The 23,004-nt window shown below is 35.6% G+C and overlaps 1 protein-coding gene across 1 annotated transcript in view; it reads left to right on the top strand.

Annotated features, from left to right (window-relative positions):
- Positions 1-23,004, top strand: part of RYR2 (ryanodine receptor 2) — a 740,642-nt gene that overhangs the window by 287,092 nt on the left and 430,546 nt on the right. Inside the window, 2 exon segments of the mRNA XM_036828245.1 lie at positions 13,112-13,128; positions 20,842-20,856. Coding sequence (XP_036684140.1) covers positions 13,112-13,128; positions 20,842-20,856 — 32 coding nt within the window.

The raw sequence follows: 23,004 nt of genomic DNA, 5'->3' as shown, positions 1-23,004 counted from the left end.
TTTCAGTTTTTCACCATTGAGAATGATGTTGGCTGTGGGTTTGTCATATATGGCCTTTATTATGTTGAGGTAAGTTCCCTCTATGCCTACTTTCTGGAGAGGTTTTAATCATAAATGGGGGTTGAATTTTGTCAGAAGCTTTTTCTGCATCTATTGAGATGATCATATGGTTTTTTTCCTTCAGTTTGTTAATATGGTGTATCACATTGATTTGCATATATTGAAGAATCCTTGCATTCCTGGGATAAACCTCACTTGATCATGGTGTATGATCCTTTTAATGTGCTGTTTGATTCTGTGTGCTAGTATTTTGTTGAGGATTTTTGCGTCTGTGTTCATCAGTGATATTGGTCTGTAGTTTTCTTTTTTTGTGACATCTTTGTCCGGTTTTGGTATCAGGGTGATGGTGGCCTCATAGAATGAGTTTGGGAGTGTTCCTCCCTCTGCTGTATTTTGAAAGAGTTTGAGAAGGATAGGTGTTAGCTGTTTTCTAAATATTTGATAGAGTTCTCCTGTGAAGCCATCTGGTTCTGAGCTTGTTTGTTTGTTGGAAGATTTTTAATCACAGTTTCAATTTCAGTGCTTGTGATTGGTCTGTTTATATTTTCTGTTTCTTTCTGGTTCAGTCTCGGAAGGTTGTGCTTTTCTAAGAATTTGTCCATTTCTTCCAGGTTGTCCATTTTATTGGCATATATTTACTTGTAGTAATCTCTCATGATTCTTTGTGTCTCTGCAGGGTCAGTTGTTACGTCTCCTTTTTCATTTCTAATTCTGTTTATTTGAGTTTCCTCCCTATTTTTCTTGATGAGTCTGGCTAGTGGTTTATCAATTTTGTTTATCTTCTCAAAGAACCAGCATTTAGTTTTATTGATCTTTGCTATTATTTCCTTCATTTCTTTTTCATTTATTTCTGATCTGATCTTTATGATTTCTTTCCTTCTGCTAACTTTGGGGGTTTTTGTTCTTCTTTCTCTGAGCACTTTGGTGTAAGGATAGGTTGTTTATTTGAGATGTTTCTTTTTTTTGAGGTAGGATTGTATTGCCATAAACTTCCCTCTTAGAACTGCTTTTGCTGCATCCCATAGGTTTTGGGTCATCATGTTTTCATTGTCATTAGTTTCTAAGTGTTTTTTGATTTCCTCTTTGATTTCTTCAGTGATCTCTTGGTTATTTAGTAGCATATTGTTTTAAAAATTTTTTAAATTTTAAAAATTTACCAAGGCTTGATATGTGACCCAAGATATGGTCTATCCTGGACATGTTCCATGAGCACTTGAGAAGAAAGTGTATTCTTTTGTTTTTGGATGGAATATTCTATAAATATCAATTAAGTCCATCTTGTCTAATGTGTCATTTAAAGCTTGTGTTTCCTTATTGATTTTCATTTTGGATGATCTGTCCATTGGTGATAGTGGGGTATTAAAGTTTCCTACTATTATTGTTTTACTGTCGATGTCCCCTTTTATGTCTGTTAGTATTTGCCTTATGTATTGAGGTGCTCCTATTTTGGGTGCATAAGTATTTACAATTGTTATATCTTCTTCTTGGATAGATCCCTTGATCATTAGGTAGTGTCCTTCTTTGTGTCTTGTAATAGTCTTTATTTTAAAGTCTATTTTGTCTGAGATGAGAATTGCTACTCCAGCTTTCTTTTGGTTTCCATTTGCATGGAATATCTTTTTCCATCCCCTCACTTTCAGTCTGTATGTGTCCCTAGGTCTGAAGTGGGTCTCTTGTAGACAGCATGTATACGGGTCTTGTTTTTGTATCCATTCAGCCAGTCTGTGTCTTTTGGTTGGAGCGTTTAATCCATTTACATTTAAGGTAATTATGGATATATATGTTCCTATGACCATTTTCTTAATTGTTTTGGGTTTGTTATGTAGGTCTTTTCCTTCTCTTGTGTTTCCTGCCTAGAGAAGTTCCTTTAGCATTTGTTGTGAAGCTGGTTTGGTGGAGCTCAGTTCTCTTAACCTTTGCTTGTCTGTAAAGGTTTTAATTTCTCCATCGATTCTGAATGAGATCCTTGCTAGGTAGAGTAATCTTGGTTGTAGGTTTTTCTCTTTCATCACTTTAAATATGTCCTGCCATTCACTTCTGGCTTGCAGAGTTTCTGCTGAAAGATCAGCTGTTAACCTTATGGGGATTCCCTTGTATGTTAATTGTTGCTTTTCCCTTGTAGGTTTTAATATTTTTTCTTTGTATTTAATTTTTGTAGTTTGATTAATATTTGTCTTGGCGTGTTTCTCCTTGGATTTATCCTGTATGGGATTCTTTGTGCTTCCTGGACTTAAGATTGAATATTTCCTTTCCCATTTTAGGGAAGTTTTCCACTATAATCTCTTCACATATTTTCTCAAACCCTTGTTTTTCCTCTTCTTCTTGGACCCCTATACTTTGAATGTTGGTGCGTTTAATGTACTAGAGGTCTCTGAGACTGTCCTCAATTCTTTTCATTCTTTTTTCTTTATTCTGCTCTGCGGTAGTTATTTCCACTATTGTTCTTCCAGGTCACTCATCCGTTCTCCTGCCTCAGTTATTCTGCTATCTATTCCTTCTAGAAAAATTGGGATTTCATTTATTGTGTTGTTCATCATTGTTTGTTTGTTCTTTAGTTCTTCTAGGTCCTTGTTAAATGTTTCTTTATTTTCTCCATTCTATTTCCAAGATTTTGGATCTTCTTTAGTATCATTACTGTGAATTGTTTTTCAGGTAGACTGCCTATTTCCTGTTCATTTGTTTGTGGTAGTGGGTTTTTGCCTTGCTCCTTCATCTGCTGCATATTTCTCTATCTTCCCATTTTGCTTAACTTACTGTGTTTGGGGTCTCCTTTTTGCAGTCTGCAGGTTCATAGTTCCTATTGTTTTTGGTGTCTGGCCCCAGTGGGTAAGGTTGGTTCCCGTGGGTCATGTAGGCTTCCTGGTGGAGGGGACTGGTGCCTGTGTTCTGGTGAGTGGGGCTGGATCTTGTCTTTCTGGTGGGCAGGGCTGCGTCTGGTGGTGTGTTTTGGGGTGTCTGTGAACTCAGTATGATTTTAGGCAGCCTCTCTGCTAATCTGTCGGGTTGTGTCACTGTCTTGCTAGTTGTTTGGCATGGTGCATTCAGCCCTGGAGCTGGCTGGCCGTTGTGTGTAGCTGGGTCTTAGCATTGAGATGGAGATCTCTGGGAGAGTTCTCACCGATTGATATTAATGTGGGGCCGGGAGGTCTCTGGTGGTCCAATGTCCTGAACTCGGCTCTCCCACCTCAGAGTCTCAGGCCTGACACCAGCCTGGAGCACCAAGAGCCTGTCAGCCACATGGTTTAGATTAAAGAGTTTTCAACACAGGTCTTTCCAACTCTAGATCCCAGATCTTGGCATCGGTGGAGGCACTGCGTGGCACATCCTGTGGGCAGTGGCGGGCAGGTAGGCAGGCGCAAGATGAGGAAATTGTGGTTCCGCAGGCAGGGCTTCAACCAACTGTGCGAGAAGCTCAGAGGAGAGCTCTTCGCCTTCCAGCTCTTTTTTTTTTTTTAGCATGTGGATGTCCAGTTGTTCCAGCGTCATTTGGTGAAAAGACTCTCATTTTTCCACTGAATCACCTTGCACCTTAGTCAAAGATCAATTGATTTTATTTGTGTGAGTCCATTTCTGTGCTATCTGTTCTTTTCTATAGATCTATCTGGCTGTTCTTTCACTAGTACCACACTGTCTTGACTACTGTAGCTTTATAGTAAGTCTTGGCATTGGGTACTGTTGGTCCTCTTTATTCTTCTCCTTCAGTGTTGTGTTGGCTTTTCTGGGTCTTTTGCTTCCCATATAAACTTTAGAATTAGTTTTTCAGTATCTACAAAATAACTTGCTGGTATTTTGATTGGGATTGCACTGAATTTTTAAAATCATTGTATCCCTCATTGCACCCATTACTTTTCTATAGTAAATGGACGTGGAATTTATTTGAGTTTATTATTATATGGAGTTTATTATTATTCATAGTAGATCCATCCAAAGTTTAAGATGTGTGTTTAACTTGATTTCTTTTCCCCAATGGCTAAGAAAAACTCCCATCATTATTCATAACCGATGATTCCCTTCCTTATTTATTGTGATGTCTTTTTTTTTGTCATACAATAAGTTTGTACATTCCCAGATGGGTTATTCTAAGCTAAATATTCTGTCTATACACATGTCTGTCTTTTACTGTGCGAAACAGCACTGATTTAATCACTGTATTTTAGGAATGTTTTAAATTTTAATTGGGCTAGTTCTACCTTATTTCTGTTCTTTTTTCCCTCACTGATTGTTCATACTCTTCTTAAATACTTATTTTCCCTAATGAATTTACTTGTGGTATTTAATTGAACTTAGTAATTCTGGCAAGAGCCTACGTGAAGAGCATACTATATTATTTGCTTAGCACCCATCCACTTGCATTTGTTAGCATTAAACTTTATGTGCAAGCCATTTTAATATTATTATGTGCTTGAAAATGGAAGTATTGGTAGTTTTGAAAGTGTGTGTATGTTCCGAAGGATTTGGACAAATTCAGAAAGCAATTTAAATAGTACTGCAGGAGCTTTTCCTATTCTAAAAGAGGAATGATTTAGGAAGCAGTAGATCTTAGTCCTCTATTACCCTGTTTAAATTTTAAAAGAAAAAATTGAAACTTCCAAGTGAAAATTCTAAATATTTTCCTTAAGTTGAATGTAATAGTGTGGGAGATTGCCAAGTTTCCTGTATTGTGTAAATCTGCATCATTGTTTGACATTATTTGACAAATTCAAAAAAATATTCTGTCTGATCAATACAGAAATCAGAATAAAGACAGGAAATTGGGCTAAAGTATAATTCAGTGAATTATTGAACTTACTTGGTGACTTCATTTGCTTAATTAAATTTATGGTGAGTTTTTTTCCCAAACTGATGGCAGAAAGGACTTTGTGGTCTCATGTCGTTTAAGAACAAGATGGCATCAGTGATGAATTCTACCAAACATTTAAAGGGGAATTAATACCAATTATTCTCAAACTCTTCCAAAAAACAGAAGAGGAGGGACACTCCTAAACATATTCACCAAGGCCAGCATTACTCTGAAACCAAAACCAGACAAGAATACGACAAGAAAAGAAAATTATAGGCCAATATCCCTAATGAATATAGATCAGAAAATTCTCAACAAAATACTAGGAAGCTGAATTCAGCAATACATTAAAAGGATCAATACTGTGATCAATAGGGATTTATTCCAGGGATGCAAGGATGGTTTATCATCCACAAATCAGTCAATGTGATGCACCCTGTTAACAAAACGAAGGGTAAAAATCATGACCATCTCAACAGATGCAGATCAACAGATGCAGAAAGAGCATTTGACAGAATTCAACATCCATTTATGATTGAAAAACTCTCCACAAAGTGGGTGTAGAGGGAGCATACCTCAACTTAATAAAGGCCATATGTGACAGACCCACAGTTAACATTATACTCAACAGTACAAAGCTGAAAGCTTTTCCTCTAAGATCAGGAACAAGACAGGATGCCCATTCTTTCCACATCTATTTAACATAGTATTGGAAGTGGTAACCAGAGCAATTAGCCAAGAAAAAGCAATAAAAGGTATCAAATTGGGAAGAAAGAAGTAAAACTGTTACTCCTTGCAGGTAATGTGATGTAATATATAGAAAACCACCAAAAAAAACCACCAAGAATCAAAAAACTGTTGGAACTAATAAACAAATTCAGTAACTGTGCAGGATAAGAATATCAATATACAAAAATTTGTTGCATTTCTCTATGCTAATAGCACACTAGCAGAAAGAGAAATTAAAGAAACAATGCCATTTACAATTGCATCAAAAATAATAAAATACCAAGGAATAAATTTAACCAAGGCTCTGAAAGACGTTTACACTGAGAACTATAAGACATTGGTGAAAGAAATTGAATGAGACACAAATGAATGGAAAGATATTTTGTGCTCATAAGATAGTAATCAAAACAGTATGGTGTCTGCATAAAAAAGACATATAGATCAGTGGAACAGAACAGAGAGCCCAGAAATAAACCCATGCATAGATGGTCAATTGATTTATGACAGAGGTGCCAGCGTATACAATGGGAAAGGACAGTCTCTTCAAAATATGGTGCTGAGAAAACTGGACAGCGACTTGTAAAAGAATGAAAATGGACCACTGTCTTATACTATACACAAAAATCAACTCAAAATGGATTAAAGACTTGAACATATGACCTGAAACCATAAAACTTCTGGAAGAAAACATCGGAGGTAAGCTCCTTGACATCAGTCTTGGCGAAGATTTTTTGGATTTGACACCAAAAGCAAAGGCAACAGAAGCATAAATCAACAAGTGGGACTACATCAAACTAAAAAGCTTTTACACAGCAAAGGAAATCATCAGCAAAATGGAAAGACCACCTATGGAATGGGAGAAAATTACATCTCTGATAAGGGGTTAATATCCAAAATATATAAAGAACCCATACAGCTCACTAAAAAAACAATCTGATTAAAACATGGGCAGAGAATCTGAGTAGATATTTTCCTAAAGACTTACAGAGACCAAAATGTGCATAAAATGGTGCTCAGGATCTCTAATCATCAGGGAAATGCAAATCAAAACCTCAGTGAAATATAATTGTACACCTTTTGTATGACTATAATCAAAAATCCAAGAGATAACAAGTGTTGGCAAGGACGTGGAGAGAAGAGAATCCTTGTGCTCTGTTGATGGGGATGTAAATTCATGCAGCCACTACAGAAAGCAGTATGGAGGGTCCGCAAAAAACTAAAATTGAACTATCATATGATCCAGAAATTCCACTTCCAGCTATTTATCCAAAGGACATGAAAACACTAACTTGGAAAGATATATGCCCCCCCATATTTATCGCAGCATTATTTTCAATAGCCAAGATGTGGAAGCAACCTAAGTGTATATCAGTGGATGAATGGGTAAAAATAAATGTGGCATATACATGCAACGGAATATTATACAGCCATAAAAATGAATAAATCTTACCATTTTTGACAACATGGATGGACCTTGAAAGGATTATGCTAAGTGAGACAAGTGAAACAGAGGAAGACAAATACTATATAATTTCACTTTTATGTGGAATCTGAAAAACAAACAAACAAACAAACAAACTGAACCCATAGTTACAGAGAACAGATTGGTGGTTGCAGAGGCAGGGTGTAGGAGAGGCAAAATGGGTGAAGGTGGTCAAAAGATACAATCTTCCAGTTAAGAAATTAATAAGCCCTGGGGATATAATATACAGCATGATTATTGTAGTTAATAACACTGTATTGTATATTTGAAAGTTGCTAAGATAGTAGATCCTAAAAGTTCTCATCACAAAAATAATTGAAAGTGCGTGTGGTTATGGATGTTAACTTGACTTATTGTAATGATCATTTCACAATATATGGAAATATCAAATCACTCATCTAATATAAAGTTATATGTCAATTATATCTCAGTTTTAAAATATTTTAAAAAATTAAGTACTGACTATTAGAAAAAGAAGCATTACCACAAAGAAGTACAGGCCCAGATGGCTTCTCTGGTCAATTCCAGCAAACATTTGAGAAAGCAGTAATACCAATCTTAACCTCTTGCAGAATCCTTCTCAACTAATTTTATGATGTCAACATAACCATGGTCCTAAACCATGAGAAAGGCCTTGCCAGAAAAAATGTTGTACACTAATATTCGTCAAGGTCATAGATGCAGAAATTCTCTACAAAATACTAGCAAACCAAATTTATGGATGTACGAAATCAATAGCATATTATAACTAAGGTGGGATTCAACAGAAGCTAATGTGTTCATGAAAGTGATTAATGTCTTTCTCCATATTAAAAGACATAAAGGGAAAGATTACATACTTTAATTGATACTTTTAAAACATTTAAAAAATAAATCATTTATTGTAAATTTGTAATGTAGGGAACTCTTTAATCTGATAGACGCTATCTGTAAAATGGAAAACCAGTGAAATATTGAATTATTTTAGTGTAATGTTAAAGGGGCGAAGGTGGGCACTATTAGAATTAAAAAGTGAATTTAGTAAAGTTAGAACTCAGTATAAATTGTCAGTTACATTTCTATATATTAGCAAAAAACAAACATAAAATAAAAATTTCTAAGTGAGTCTACTTATATTGGTATAATACAACATCATGTACCTAGGAATAATTCTAATGAAAGATATATAAACCTTTCCATAGAAAATTGAAAAGGATTTTGAAGGAAATTAAAGGTTGACCTAAAAAGAAGAGGGATATACAGTGTTGGAAGGCTGAGTATTATAAAGATGGCAGCTCTCTCCAAATTGATCTGTTGATCAATGCAATCTCAATCAAAATCGCATCAGGTTTTCTTTTTGTGTGCATGAAAATTTATGTCTATTCTGATTATAGGAAATAGAGAGGGTCAATATTAACAAATATAATATTGAAGAAAAGAACAAAGTTGGGGCCTTTGGCTACCAGATATCAAAACTTATTCTGATGGAACAGTGGTTAGGATAGTGTGGTATTAGCACAGGCATAGAAAAATAGGCCAAAATAGAAGAGAGTTCATAGATAACTCCACATGTTAGTAACTTGATTTATGGCAGAGGTGGCAATGCAGTACAGTGGAGGCAAGAATTATCTTTTTGTAAATGGTTCAAGGTCAACTGAACAGCTAAATGAGGGGGAAAATGAATCTGAATTCCCTCCCTATCACCATATACCCAGAAAACCAATACCAAACAGACTGAGGTCTCAGGTAAGAGTTAAGATAATAAATTTTCTCAAAAATAATGTAGAAGGATCTTTTCAGGACAAAAAGCACCAGCAATGAAGGAAAAGATGGAGAAATTGTACCAAAACTAAGAATGTCTGTCATCAGAGTTACCATTAAGAGATGGAAAAGACAGGACACAGACTGGGAGAGAATACTTGAAAAATATAAACAATTCTGGGAAATCAGTACGAACAAAAATAGACAACCTAATAGTAAAAAATGGGTAAAAGACTTGAACAAATACTTCTTAACAGCAGATATATTCAAAATATCCAAAGCATACGGAAAAATGCTTCATCATAGTAGGCTTCAGAGAAATGCAGATGAAAACTGTGATGAGGTATTACTACACACCCACCAGAAGATCTAAAATTTAAAAGACTAGAAGTATTGGCAAGATGTGAATCAAGTGAAACTCATACACTCCTGATGACAGTTAAATGTATACCACTGCTTTAGAAATCTCTTTGGCAGTATCTACTATAGCTAAATATTTATAAATCCATGACCAAGGAATTCCACTCCTGGTATATACCCAATAGATATATATTCCTATATTCACCAAAAGATATATACAAGAATATTCACTGTAGAATTACTTGTAATAGCCCTAAGCAGGAAACAACGCAAATGTTCAACTGTTGAATGGATAAATAAATTGTGACATATTCATACCATGGAATATGATAAGCAGGGAAAATGAATTAATTACTGCTACATGCGACAATGTGAGGAATCTTACAAACCTAATGTCAGCTAAAGGAAGTAGATAAAAAGAGAACATAGTCTGTATTTCCAAATTAGAAAAGTAATTAATGGTGATAGAATAATAGTTAAGTTTGGAGAGAGCATGAAGGCAGCTTCTAGGTTGTAGGTTCTGTCCTGTTTTTAGATCTGGGTGATGATTACATGGGTTTGTTTATTTGCTAGTACAATTTTGTGAAGCTATATACTCATGATTTATATATTTTTCTGAATTTGTATTTATTAAAAATGTGGGCCCTCCAAATCATAGTTTTACTTTTAGAAAATTGAAACGACTTCATTATATTTTGAATCCTGGAACACAGTGTGCAGATTTTTCAAGTTTTACCCCCTAATCTTAATAATAAACAACATGTGTGGTGGAGAATTACTTAGAGGGTAGAGTAGATTTTGTTTTTCACTTTTCTCTAATTTATTATTTTAAAAACCTTAGCAGGGTAATGTATGTATTAAATATTTCAGTTACTTTTCTTATGCTATGCCTTGATATTAAAAACTTTATGCTGGATGTTTTATTGTTGTGTTGTAGTCATCTAGAAATTTATCTATGTGAAAAACCAGACATGCAGTTTGAATAACTGAAACTAAATAACATGTTCGATATCATAAGAATCTCTAGGTTCATTTTACATTCTCTTATCTTGACATTAACACATTGTATTAGGTGGCACTTACCATAAGAAATAGGCTGGTGAATAATTCCAAATTAAATAGAGACTAAAAATCTGAAACAAAAGAAAAAAGATGATGTATCTTGGTTTTGGCATACATAGTAGAGCTTACGAGACTGGGGATTTGAAGTTAAAGACCCAATTTCAAGATCAAGCTCCATCCTTTTTTTCCAACAACTTTGTTGTTGTTGAGGAAAGTGTGTAACACATTTATATGTCATTTGTTTCCTCATGTATAAAATGCAGTCAATAAGATTACATGTAAAGTGTTCAGCTCCAAGCCTGGCACATAGTAACTTCTTACTTATATGACTTATAGATTTAATAATAATAACATTCTTTACCTTAAACAGTAAAATAAGCAACTTGAAAGAAGCAACCAAACTCATTTTTATAGGTATGGAATAGTTCATGTTTTGTGCCCTAATTTATAACTTCTATATTAATTAAATATGTTTAAAATTATTAAAATATACTAATTAAATGTACATATTGATTAAAATATGAATACAAAAATGGAGATGTCATGTGAATGTTCCACCTTTCATATGATATAATTTATAATTAATTACTTTTGTATTATGTTCTTAACTTCTGTCCTCTCTGCTTAGTCAAGTTGCTATTTAAATGACTGTTTTATTTTCCTTAATGGAAATTGTGTTTTTATTTGAAAATAAGGTTGCTCATTTGTTGGTCTTAAATTTTTAATGCAGTTTCCTACAGATGGTAAAATATTTATTTTCTCTCAATTAATGGAATCAGTATGTTTTTTAAAAATCCCACATACTTGGATAAAAAATTATTGGAATAAGTACTCATTTGTCTTATATGCTTTATGGATTTGGTAACTGTTTAAATTATAAAATTGGTCAAGTTCATTGTGAGCTTTGTATTGCCCTTCCTTGATTAGCTTCATGTAAATCATTCTCCACTGTTTGCAGGCATTTAATTAAATAATTCTTGTTAACATTCATAAGAGACGTGTCATGAAATTGCTCTACATCGCTTATGCATAATTACAACTTTATTGTACTTTATCAGTCTTTTAACTCTGTTGACCATTTGTCTTGTCTTCTATGTTTAGCTGAAAATTCACCCCCAGCACATGCTGTTGCTAAGCCTTTCTTTGGGTATTTGGATACTGAGTCTGTTATATTATTGCTAATTCTTGCTGCTTAAAAAAGTTTCACTTTTGTAATATAGATCATTAAAGAGCTTCTGTTACTAATTCTAGGAACTATGACTCTTGATTACAATTTCTCTTTCTTCTAGGAAAATCCCACAACACTTTATCTTTGCACTGATGCACATGTGTGTGTGTGTGTGTGTATGTTTAACATTTTGATGTGAAAATAATGATGGGATAATAGAATGTCTTTGTTAATCATTGAAAAAGCATGGCATATCCTGGTTTCCTGATAAACATGAAAGGGAAATCATTTCACATTTCCTTAAGTTATTTTTCATGGAAGAGAATAAATATAAGAATTTGTCCTTTTAAAGGTAGAAAAGTGAATGATAATTATATTATACTGGACTTGACTAAATTGTTTCTCTGCCCCAGGATCTAAAGAAATAGATTCATCACTTTAATAGGTTCATGCTTAAAATGAGGACTTGAGCTTTGGATAACAGCTAAATATCTTGAAAACTTACAGTGAAAACCAGGGCTTTCCATTCAGTAAAGTGTTCTTTCTTAAGTAACAATGTGTTTGTAAATTCAGAGGTTGGGGGTAGGCTTAGAAGAGATTTTTCTGAAGACTAAATTATTGATGAAGCCAAAATGCTCTGTTGTAAGTAATCTGTTGAATCTATTGAATCTCCCTGGGCCTTCAAAACAATCCCACCTGTATATTTAGGTTGATATTTTTATATCACTTTATAGCATTTAAAAAGTAATCACAATGTATATGCATCTTATGCACATTTCCTTCTTGAAGCTTGTTTACTAAGGAGTGGAGATTCTTAGTTATGGCGAAGTAGCATGAGCTTTGGACCTGATTAATGAATTTTCTAAAGAAAAAAAAATTGCAAGTAAACGTAAATGCGTGAAGAGTCTGAAGCAAACCTCAAGTTTCACTGATCCCCAATCATATGTGCTAAAGAAGGGAGGTTGGTTATGGAAACTTACCTTAGAGAGAGAGTATATCCCTCAGTGTTGAGATTTTTAAATTCTGATTGATTTGCTAGGAATCTTAGGGCCTTGTAGAGGCAGTCGTTGTTGACATATGGCTTTTTATTTGTTCTGTTTTACGCTTTGGATATAATTATATTCACTTAATTTTTAAAGAGTCATATAATGGTTATGAGACTAACATGCATTCATTAATAACTACATTTTAAACAATACTTGGATTCTGATGCAGCTTCAGAATTATTTGGCAAAGCATGCCTTTTGTTATACTGTGAATATTTATATAATGCTAGAAAGATTGGGCTAAGAGAAATTTTACTTCTATTTCATCAGAGATTTATAGTTAGATGCTGTATTTCTAAACTGATCTTTTTCGTTAAATACATTTTTATAGTTAGAGGAGAATAGTGGTTCCTAAATCAAAGGCCTGTAGGTTTGAAAATTAGGTAAATGTTCACGTTTGCTTTTGAATATATTAGATTATTGTTATTTCATGTACCTGGTACATATTCAGCCTAATGCCTTTTGAAGTTCTGATTACTAAATTAATTGAAAACGTTTGTTTGTTTGAGGAGATTAAATGTTATTAATTAAAAGTTTGGATACTGTTTCGTATCCTTCAGAATTGGAAGTAGGTTTTGGTGCAGGGACCACATTTCAATTTATTTAAATGACAGTAATTAAAACCTTGGTAGCTACTTATTTGTTTGCCTGTTACTATTTTGGCTTTTTCTTTCCACAGAAAGTTGATGTGAAAAAATGGGTATGTGTTTCCACGTATTTACAAAGAGATTGTGATATAAACGGGTGCATGTTTGCTGTTGCCTCTAATCTTTGTTTTGCTTCCTAGTGTGGCTGGTCCTGAGTATTCAAAATAACTGCTCTGTTGTAATCAACACATATTTTACCAGTCTCCAGTTAGAACCTTTATAAGTTTCTAGTTTTCTTCTCCTGAAATGGAATCTTAAAATATTCTCTATCCCTGGAACATTATAGTCTCTATGTAATCGGCTTTATCGTTAGGATAGGCTTCTGGTCAATGAGAAGGCTTTTATTATTAATATTGTGTATCTTTTACTGAAAAATCTTGACTGTTTGATCTTAGAATCCTACTGCTTAGCTCTCACATTTTTCCATGTGCTATAGAAAAAGGCTTTATACATATTCATACAATCTTAAAAAGAAGGTGAATGAGAAAATATCATGAAGAAAGTTAACAGTTGCAGGATTCTGGAGGCTAATTTGGAGACCAACAGTGTGACAAAGTGTGTGATGTGGCCAAATTAAGTTACTATTCTTGGTCTCAGTTTCTTCAACTATTGAGAGAGAGGGAGGGAGGGAGGGAGCGGGACAGAGGGAAAGGGAAAAAGATCCTTCCAATTCTGAACTCCTTGTAATTCTGAATGGAAATTAGAGTTTCACCAGCATTGATGTCCCCGATCCACTTTTTTCCCCAAGTGTGCAAAACAGTGAGGCCCTTCACTGTTGTGTTGTTTTGTTCTTATTTGCCCTGTGACTTAATATGATGAATCAGCAAATACTGGATTACCTGATGGCTTCATTTTACTTCCATTATTTTCCCTGATTCTGGGATGCAGTTCCCCTGAGGCAACATCTTGAGACTTTTACTGTCTTTTCAGTAGCCTTTCACTTGTGTTTCCCAAACACTTGCCCTGTTTCCCAAACTTCTTTCAGCCCTTTATACTTAAGGAACGTTTTGTTTATTAAATTTACCATTTCCATGATGATGACACCCATGTATGGATTTTTGAGAGCTACTACTTCTATGTTATAACTCTGGAAATAATTTTAATTCATCATCTGTTTCTTCATAACTAAGCTATTATTAATTTTGTTCAACTCTTTCTTTTTGAAATTTCCTCTCTTCTCTGCCTCTAGTTAAAATTCTGATCCGAATTCTTGTCTTGGGAATGGAAACCTGTTTCTAAGAACGTGTGTTTCACCATTTTGTGCTCCTTCCCCAAGATTAGCCATCCTCAAAGAAGTCCCTGTCTCATCTTTTTATCCCTTCACTTCCATTCCAGTATTCCTGTGCTGTATCCAAATCAGTAGTTCTTGAGCCAACCACTCAAGCCACTTTAATTCCTTTGGAAATAGAATATTTAAAGGAATAAACCCCCTTTCTACCACTGTCTAGAAGTATCCCCATTCTTTCCTCTGCATTTGGTTGCTTTTTTGAAGTGCCTTGCTATGTGGATTTTCTCCCTCTCATTTTCATAGGGATTTCTCATCTCAAAATTTATTCTTAGTACATTTATTTGCAAAGCTTTACCTTAGAGATTGCTTTCTAGTTCTGCGAAAGTATTGGAGGTAACATTGAGCTGACAGTAATGCAGTTTAGCTCTGTGACTCACTTCATAAGCTATGTCAGCTATTTGTGGGCATTCATCTCCGTGTTTATAGGATTAGAATCTGGGCTAGCCCTTTCTGGTTCTAAAATATTACTGTTATGTTAATGATAAGACATATCAATGCTGAAATGTACCTTCATTGAGATATCATGTAGTGAAAATATCCAGCTGGATTTGCTCTAGGTAACTGATAATCACTATATGTATAGGTCTCAGTAAATTTTAGATTTGAGCTATTTCTCTCTTTGAAGACCCGTGTAGGTCAAATCTTATGCACTTGCCGTAAGGAGTTTGAAAGTCTACTGTCACAGGTAGAATTTGTTACCTTTTTCTGTTACTTGAAGGGTAACAGAAAACCGTTTAATCCCCTGCCTACCTACCTGCTCTGGGGGCTCATTCTCCTGTGTGCCCTGGGTTAAATTAGGACGGGTTCTATGTTTTCTCATAGACAATGAAACACCCCCCGCCCCCAGCCATTTCAAGTCACACAAGTCTCATTTCAGTAATTAAAATACCCAGTCCTGTGTAGTGGAGCACGCTTGATGTTCATTCTAGTTAAGGGTCTGGGACAGCTTAGGCCTCTCCCGGCAGGAGCCTGGAGGGGGCGGGGGGTAGGGAGGAATCTGCATCTCACTGCCCTCTGCCAGTTTCCACACACACACACACACACACACACACACACACACACGCCTGCGCATTCACACACACACACACGCCTGCGCATTCACACACACACACACACACACACACGCCTGCGCATTCACACACACACACGCCTGCGCATTCACACACACACACACACACACACACACACACACACACACACACACACACACACACACACACACACACACACACACACACACACACACACACACACACACACACACCCTGCGCATTGCCTGCGGCTTCTGACCCTCTCCGGATGTCCTGGCAAGGAGAAGAGGAAAGTTGGCAGGCAAGTCTTCTTTGATGAACCTGTCATTCATCGGGCTGGTCAGGTGTTTTCAGCTTTCTCTCTGGGTGGTTGGGCGGTGACTGGTGGAGATTCCGTCACTGGAAACCTCTGAGCTGGGGTTCTCTTGCTGAATCCACATGCCCCATCCTGTAGCTGATCAGTGGTGATTACTTCCTCATCCCTGGTCTCTTGGTGGCATTGGAGACAGTCCCAGGCTGGCTCCGTCTAGTGTGGCCCCCATTTGCTCTTGGCAGTGTGGTCACTTCCCAGTTGTCACGTTACTCTGCTGGGACACAGGTATCCCTGAAGCCACCCTCTCTAGGCTTGAGCTGAGGGCAAGCTCTGGGGAAACAGAACTCCAAGCCAACCAACACCTCTCTCTAAGAAACCACCTCTTTGCTCTCCAGCCTCTCCTGATAGACTGGAGCTGGGGGCCAGCTTAGGGCAGCAGTTGGATTTTCAGCCACCTGCTTTGGTGTCCCTGTCTGGGTGGTATCACAGTGTGGTTCGGAATATGAGAGTATTTGCCATTACTTTGTTCTGAAACAGGTGTCCCATTTTAACACCCCGTTATATTTGCTTGTCTACAGAACACAGGTGACAACCCTAGATTGAGACTTTTAGAAGCCTTATAAAACCTAAATATATTGAAAATTAGATTTGCTTCTTTATAAATTTTCTCATAGCATCATTCTGGAAACTTCATCACACGTCAGTCAATCTCTCTCTCTCTCCCCCCTCCTCCTCCCTTCCTTCCACTCTCTAGCTGTTTTCCAGTGTCTCTTTGAGCACCTTTGGGCATTTGTGTTTAATCAAGAGCTCACTGAGTAATCAAATGCTGCTCTTCGTACTTCAAGAGAGAATAACATTTGTGAGTTCTGGATTAAAACGTGATGAATTGTTATTTCCATCTACTCCACCCTCAGCCCTTTAGCCCCCTAACCTCTAGCATTGGTTTCTAACACGGAGGCCTGGGATTGCAGTCATGGATGGAGCTGGGGACAATAAAGGGATGGAAAACATTGTCATATTGTTGTATATGAAGCATTGTCTGTAGACCAAATGATGTCTCATACATATTAAAAAATATGTTGATGCTGTTGGAATTATTAAAATACAAAATCCTTTCAAATGTTTCTAACTAAGAGTAGTTTTAATAATGCATTTTTTTGTGCAGCTACTATGATGTGAGGGTCTATGAAGTGCTCTCATGTTATCAAGATTCAATCATGTTTGAAATGGTTTTGAAAAAAATATACAGAATCTTCTATATCCTGATAAAGACAATTTTTTCTAGGTAGGTGGTGCTCTGAGTATAGGGCAGGCTTTATAGGTCCTCAGGTCATTATGATCCACATACCCTCCGTCGAGATCAATTTGTTGGTTTTTGATTGAGAGAAAGGTGGGAAAGGAAGAAAGCCCTCAATAGCTTTTCTACTTCATGTTTTAGGCATTCATGCAGCTCAGTGATTTATAAATGTGTCACAGAGATAAAAGATGAGGATTTATAGCAGCTTATCAGAATTGTTTATTTTCCTTTACCCTTCTAAAGAAGAACTGGATAATTATATATACATGTATATGTCAGACCCTTACACATGAGAGAAAAGACAGTCCATTTAGACACTATCTGTACAGAGTTGTTGATAGGTTGAAAAAGACAACAGTTGCTCCCAATCTGCCCACAAATTATACTGAATTCTTAAAAAAAAAATACCAGCATGTGCGTATAACTAGCTGCCAGTGATGGTCATTAATATGAGTAATGCAAGAGCATTGCCATGGGCTGTATCATTATACGTATAATTGCTTTTTCATGAGCTAAAGGCGGAACCCTCTTTTAGATGCTTTCTGGGCCTACCCTCAACATGTCTGTCAATCAGTGCAGTCTTGAGTATTTTCAGTGGGGAAGTCTTAGAAAGTTAAGCATTTACATAGGATATCTTCATCATAAGAGAAACTGTTGAGGTTTTTCACAGAGATATACCCACATATGGTATTAGATAGTATATATTGATATATGTTTGGAACTTGGAATTGTTAATCTTAAATTTCTTTTGCCCTCTAAAATTCTGGGGGAGCATGGTTAATTTTAAAAAAGCCACCAACAAACCCAAGTCTTTAGTGGTGAAATATTTTTTCCTTTTCTCAACATAATGAAATTTACCACACGTATCCTCACTCACAAAGGAGAGAAGACCAGCTGGAGGATTATGGGGAATCCTAACATCTTGATACAAGGAGAAAAAAGATGACAAAAGAGGCTTAAATCTGTGGATATTTGGTGTGCAGAGTAGGACATTTCACTGCCTCAGTGGAAACTTCATGTTAGGACTCCAGAGGCAAAATTTTGCCCTAGTCTGTCAGATTGTCCTATTTGATAATTCTTTTTTAGTAGCCCCAAAATGTTTATTTTGTTGCTTTGTTACTATTTCCTTATCTATATAATTTTTAAGAAGATATTTCAGCAAAGGTTCTTTTAAAACTTCTTAGAAAGGTCCATTTATAGAGGAATTAATTTTTGTAATCAGTTGTCATTTCACAAACCTGAAATAACAGTGAAAAAAAATCCGAGTTTGAACTGAAAGGCAAAATTATGGTAGAGGAAGTTTGTACATCACCTTAGTTTCTGTTTCTTTCTTTGTACCAGTAACAGATGGAATATAATTATACAGTCTCTTGATGTCTGATGTTTGATTACAATTTTCAGACTAAAGTATTGGGATTTGATTTGTTTTTCTACTCATAATTATTTGCATATGCTAAGAAAATCCCTTAGGGCTTTCACATCTACTAGATAAAGTGACATATGCTTATAGACCAAAGACTTCTGCTTCTTTTTACCATCCATTAGATTCCCAGGGCCATCTTTGTTTGAGTTAGAACATAAGGATTGCTGTTTCTCTTCCTGGTTTTCGTGTTAGTCTAGCATAATGGGGGGGGGGGTGCTTACGTCCCCAGCTCTTGCTCACATTTGAAGCTTCGTCTGAGTTGTCCATTCTGAAGTAATTCACCTAAACCTGGGACACTGAATTACTGCCACTTGCAGTTTTGCCCTAAAGAACTAACATTTCCCACTTTTGTGTTTCTGTGTCGATTATCATCCCCAAATTTCTTCTAAGACAGAAAGCACCATGCCTGGACTCTGTCTTTATTATTATCCATCTCTGTATCTTGTGTAATGAAATTTTAGCTCTTAAATAATTGATTTCCTTTATTAAACTTATTGTAAGCATAAAATGATCATGCTTTACACCTAAATTGAGGCTGTTTCAATGTTTATCTTCATGCATGAGTTTCTTTTCTCTTTCTATCACATCATCAGCTTGTAAAGGATTTTAATTTTCGTTCTCTTTCTGTTGCTCTTTATCATACTTAAGCAGTGTTTACGTTGAGATTAAAATAATATATTTTTCCTTTATATATTAATGTATTTTGACTTCTTCTTTGCCCTTGAATGATCCCTTTTGAATATCTTCTAATGTAATAAGCCAAATAGATGGACCAATAGGTGATTTGTACAAAAAGTTAATGTCAGTAATGCCACAAATGATCTTTCATGTTCCTGATTGTCTTTTGAAAATAATGTGTGTCTGTCACGTCTGCTCTTCTTTCTCATTCTATAGATGGCCATCTTAGTTTTTGCTAATTTACAGTATTCATTTTATTTTATCCTGTATGCAGATTACTCTTCTCTGTGACTTGCTCATCCTGTATTCACACACAACTAAAAATTATGAAGAGCAGACCTCAGTAGCTAAATGACGTTTTTTTTCTGTTTTCTACAATTCTAAAGTAGTTCAACCTAGGTAACTGACAAAATCAGGCTGAAGACATTTCTGAAAGAAAAATCTCTAAAACCTAAATCAGTTAAAAACCCAAAAATCTCATGAAGAAAGTATCTATTATAAACCATTTTCTGTAGCAAAATTTTGGATTTTTGTTTTTCTTTGAATTAAGGCTTAAATGATTTTCCCTAATGCCTCAGTGATATCTGCTTCACTAGTGATCACAGGTAGGCGTGTGATGGGTCAGTGTCAACATGGAGTAAAGTTCCTTGATACCATTTACCACGGATATTAGCTACAAAAATGTAACTACACAGCCTGTATTTTCTAAGCTGAGAATGAAACGGTTCTTTACAGTTTTTCCTTAACATTATAATATTGAAAATGAAAAAAATCAATCATAATAGAATTGCCAGTTAGTAATATACATATATTACTATGTATGTATGTTTCAGGGAAACAAGTGTGGTATTTAACATCTATGTTAGAAAACTTTCCCTTGCTGTTTTCTTTAAAACTAATGTGGATGTGTGTATTTTTTCTTCTGTAGGACTTACATGTACCTGATAACTAAATTTAGCCCTAAGTTTGGAAACATAATATCATTTTTCCTTCTTTGCTCTTTTTCATCTGTTTACCTCTCCCAGGAGTAAGAAGTCAAAGAAACTTTATGGGTCTAAAGAATAAGGAAGGAATATATCGATATGTACATATTATGTTTGATATGTGCATATTATGTTTTGTAGGAGAAAAAAAGAGCTGTTATAATGTAAATCATGAGAAGTGGCTGAGTCAAGAGAAAAAGAGAAAAGTTTTGTGGTTTTTCTTTGAAATTCACATATCACAATATGTAGTATCTAAGGAATTGCTTTTGTCATTTTTGCATGAAATACGGGCAGCTCATCACAGCATATTAATGGATGGTCTACCGTACCTGTTTCTAATCCACTATTTTTACTTAAGTTAGTTGGGTTGCTGTTTATATTACTGCATTTTTATGCAACAGATGAGATGAAAAAATTTTTAAAGCATTGTCAGAGTATAATTTTAAGATTATACCTGTTTTTGGGTGCTTAAATATGCTGTAAATTGAATCACGCATTAAAGTCAAGTAGCATGTTTTCACAGAAAAGAAAGAGCTAATGTAAAAGCATTCTAAAAAAGAGTTTTGCTTGCTACACCTTTTCTCTAGCATGTAGTTGATATTAAGTTTTGTTATGACAACAGGGTGAATGTTTTTTTGTTTATTGTTCATGTAACTCCATTTAGAACGGTGGAGTCTAAAAATAAGATCTTTTAAAATGTCTTTGAAATAATGTATATTTAATATTTTCTCTCTTTTCCTTATGCCCCTACAGAAATTCATGATGAAGGTAAGGCATTGGATCATCTGCTGTATATGTAATACTTTGTATGTTTTTTGTTTGGTTACTCATGTTTAATTTTTGAATTCATGGCACTTTTCTTCACATTTTAAAGTTTTTAAAAATTAAATCAAAACTTTTAAATTTCTGTAAATACATCCCATGTTTACATTTATTGACATTTGACATCTTTGGATCCTATTGTGACATACTAAGTCTTCCTTAGCCAACATTAGGAATTTCTCCCATTGAAACAGATTTTTTTCTGTCGTTCTCCATCTAGAGTTTTCACTGTGGGGATTATATTGGCTGTTTTGTGTTTATGCACTGTTGCACGAATACAATAGGAAATTCATATACTGGAAAATTAGAAGAGGCACCAAGAAGCTCCTAGTGAACTACTTACTCCAGGAGATGTGAAAATAATTCGACTTCTTTTTATTCCTCAATCAAATTAGAAAAACAAAAAGGTTTTAAGAGAGACAAACTAAAAGAGAAGAGTAAACTCCATCTTCATGTCATTGAAGGACACATGTAGGGAAAGGAGAGGAACAGCAGAATGTCATTATTTGAGACAAAAAGTAGAAATGTTTTGTTTCATTTTTATATACCTGCTACATTTCTCATGTAACATTCATGAAATTTAATTTTTATCTTAAAAACTGAGGAAAATTGTGTAGAGAAATTGATTGTGTTCAGGTAATGAAGGCTTAATATATTTAAAAATTTCAAAAGAATATCATTTCAAAAGATATAAACTCTGAAAAGTGTGAAATCAAAATTCTGGATATAGATTTAAAAGGTTGCTTAGAAGAAAAGGAAGCAAAGGATTCATTTTCTGTGGAGTTACATTCATATTTGACAAAACTCTGAACCAGGAGCGTTGCACCGACACATGGACCTATTCGTTAACATTAAGAATTTGACAGTTTGGATAGGGTGACAGAGCAGAACACTTATTTGAAGTCCCTATCAACAAGGACCCAAAACATTTTCCAAAATTTCAAATGATTCCAGCCATTATTTTTCAGTGGAAACTATTGTTATTACCTTGGGAAGCGAGGACATGAACTGCTCAATGAGGCAGATCACGAAACAAGGGATTTGGTTGGGAAAATGTTATCAACCGCAGAAAACACGAGTATGTTCTCTCTTTGCAAATATTAATAAATAATGAAGGGGACTTCCCTGGCGGTCCAGTAGTTAAGACTCTGCAGGGGGGCACAGGGGGCACAGGTTCGATCCCTGGTAGGGGAACTAAGATACTACATGCCGCGCGGCGAGGCTAAATAAATAAATAATGAAATTGGGTTTGATTTTTTAAAAATTAGCAGTTTTGCTTACTAAATCTGCATTTACTGTACTCATTTTATCATCTCACTCCTATTCAAATCCTTTGTCTATGCCATTTCTATGGTTCCTTGGAGAACGGTAAGTGGCTTAGTTCCTGAAGCATGTACCTCAAGCTCTTTCATGAGAGCAGATTTATATAAAAATTAATGCAAATAGAAAAATGATGTCCATTTGGTTTAAACCAGGTGGTGTACCTGAAGTAATTTAATTAAGCTCTGACTTCTTTTAACCGCAAGGCCAGAAACCCAATGACTTATTTTCATACCTGCATTGGATCATCTGGAAAGGTTAGAATTTGACTAAGCGAGGGCCTATGCATTAAACTATCGTAATTTAAACCAATTACAAGGAAAAGGATGCTAAATTTTCTTCAGCTTTTTCACTTTTCAGTCGTGACTTGCTTTGGTTTTCAGACCTGGACACACATCGTTAGAACCTCCTAGAACCAGCCAGATGCTTCCTTGTCGCAGGTGGTCATTTCTGCTGGTGGCACTGAGCAGTGATCAGTTAGTCCTGTCCTAGGCCTGGTCTGTTCCCTCTGGAGACCTTTGGTTAAAGACACCCTCACAAGTTAGCCATCTAATGCCAAGTGGCTGTCTCGACAGTGGTCAGCTGGATTTGTCAAATGTATTTATTTTGCGCTGAAGCCAGATTTCTCATTAATTATTATACTCATCCTTTGAACCTGTTATATGATTCACTGTTGAAGATGGCAGGGCTGTTTGCATGGCTTCTGCTGCCGGGGACCCCAGGTGGGCCAGATGCCAGGCCCAGCAATTCTGTGCTCCTCCTCCATCTTGTGCT

This window comes from Balaenoptera musculus, chromosome 16 (assembly GCF_009873245.2).
Source record: "Balaenoptera musculus isolate JJ_BM4_2016_0621 chromosome 16, mBalMus1.pri.v3, whole genome shotgun sequence".
NCBI lineage: Eukaryota > Metazoa > Chordata > Mammalia > Artiodactyla > Balaenopteridae > Balaenoptera > Balaenoptera musculus.
The sequence above is the reverse complement of the archived record's forward strand: the minus strand, read 5'-3'. Positions and strand labels throughout refer to the sequence as shown.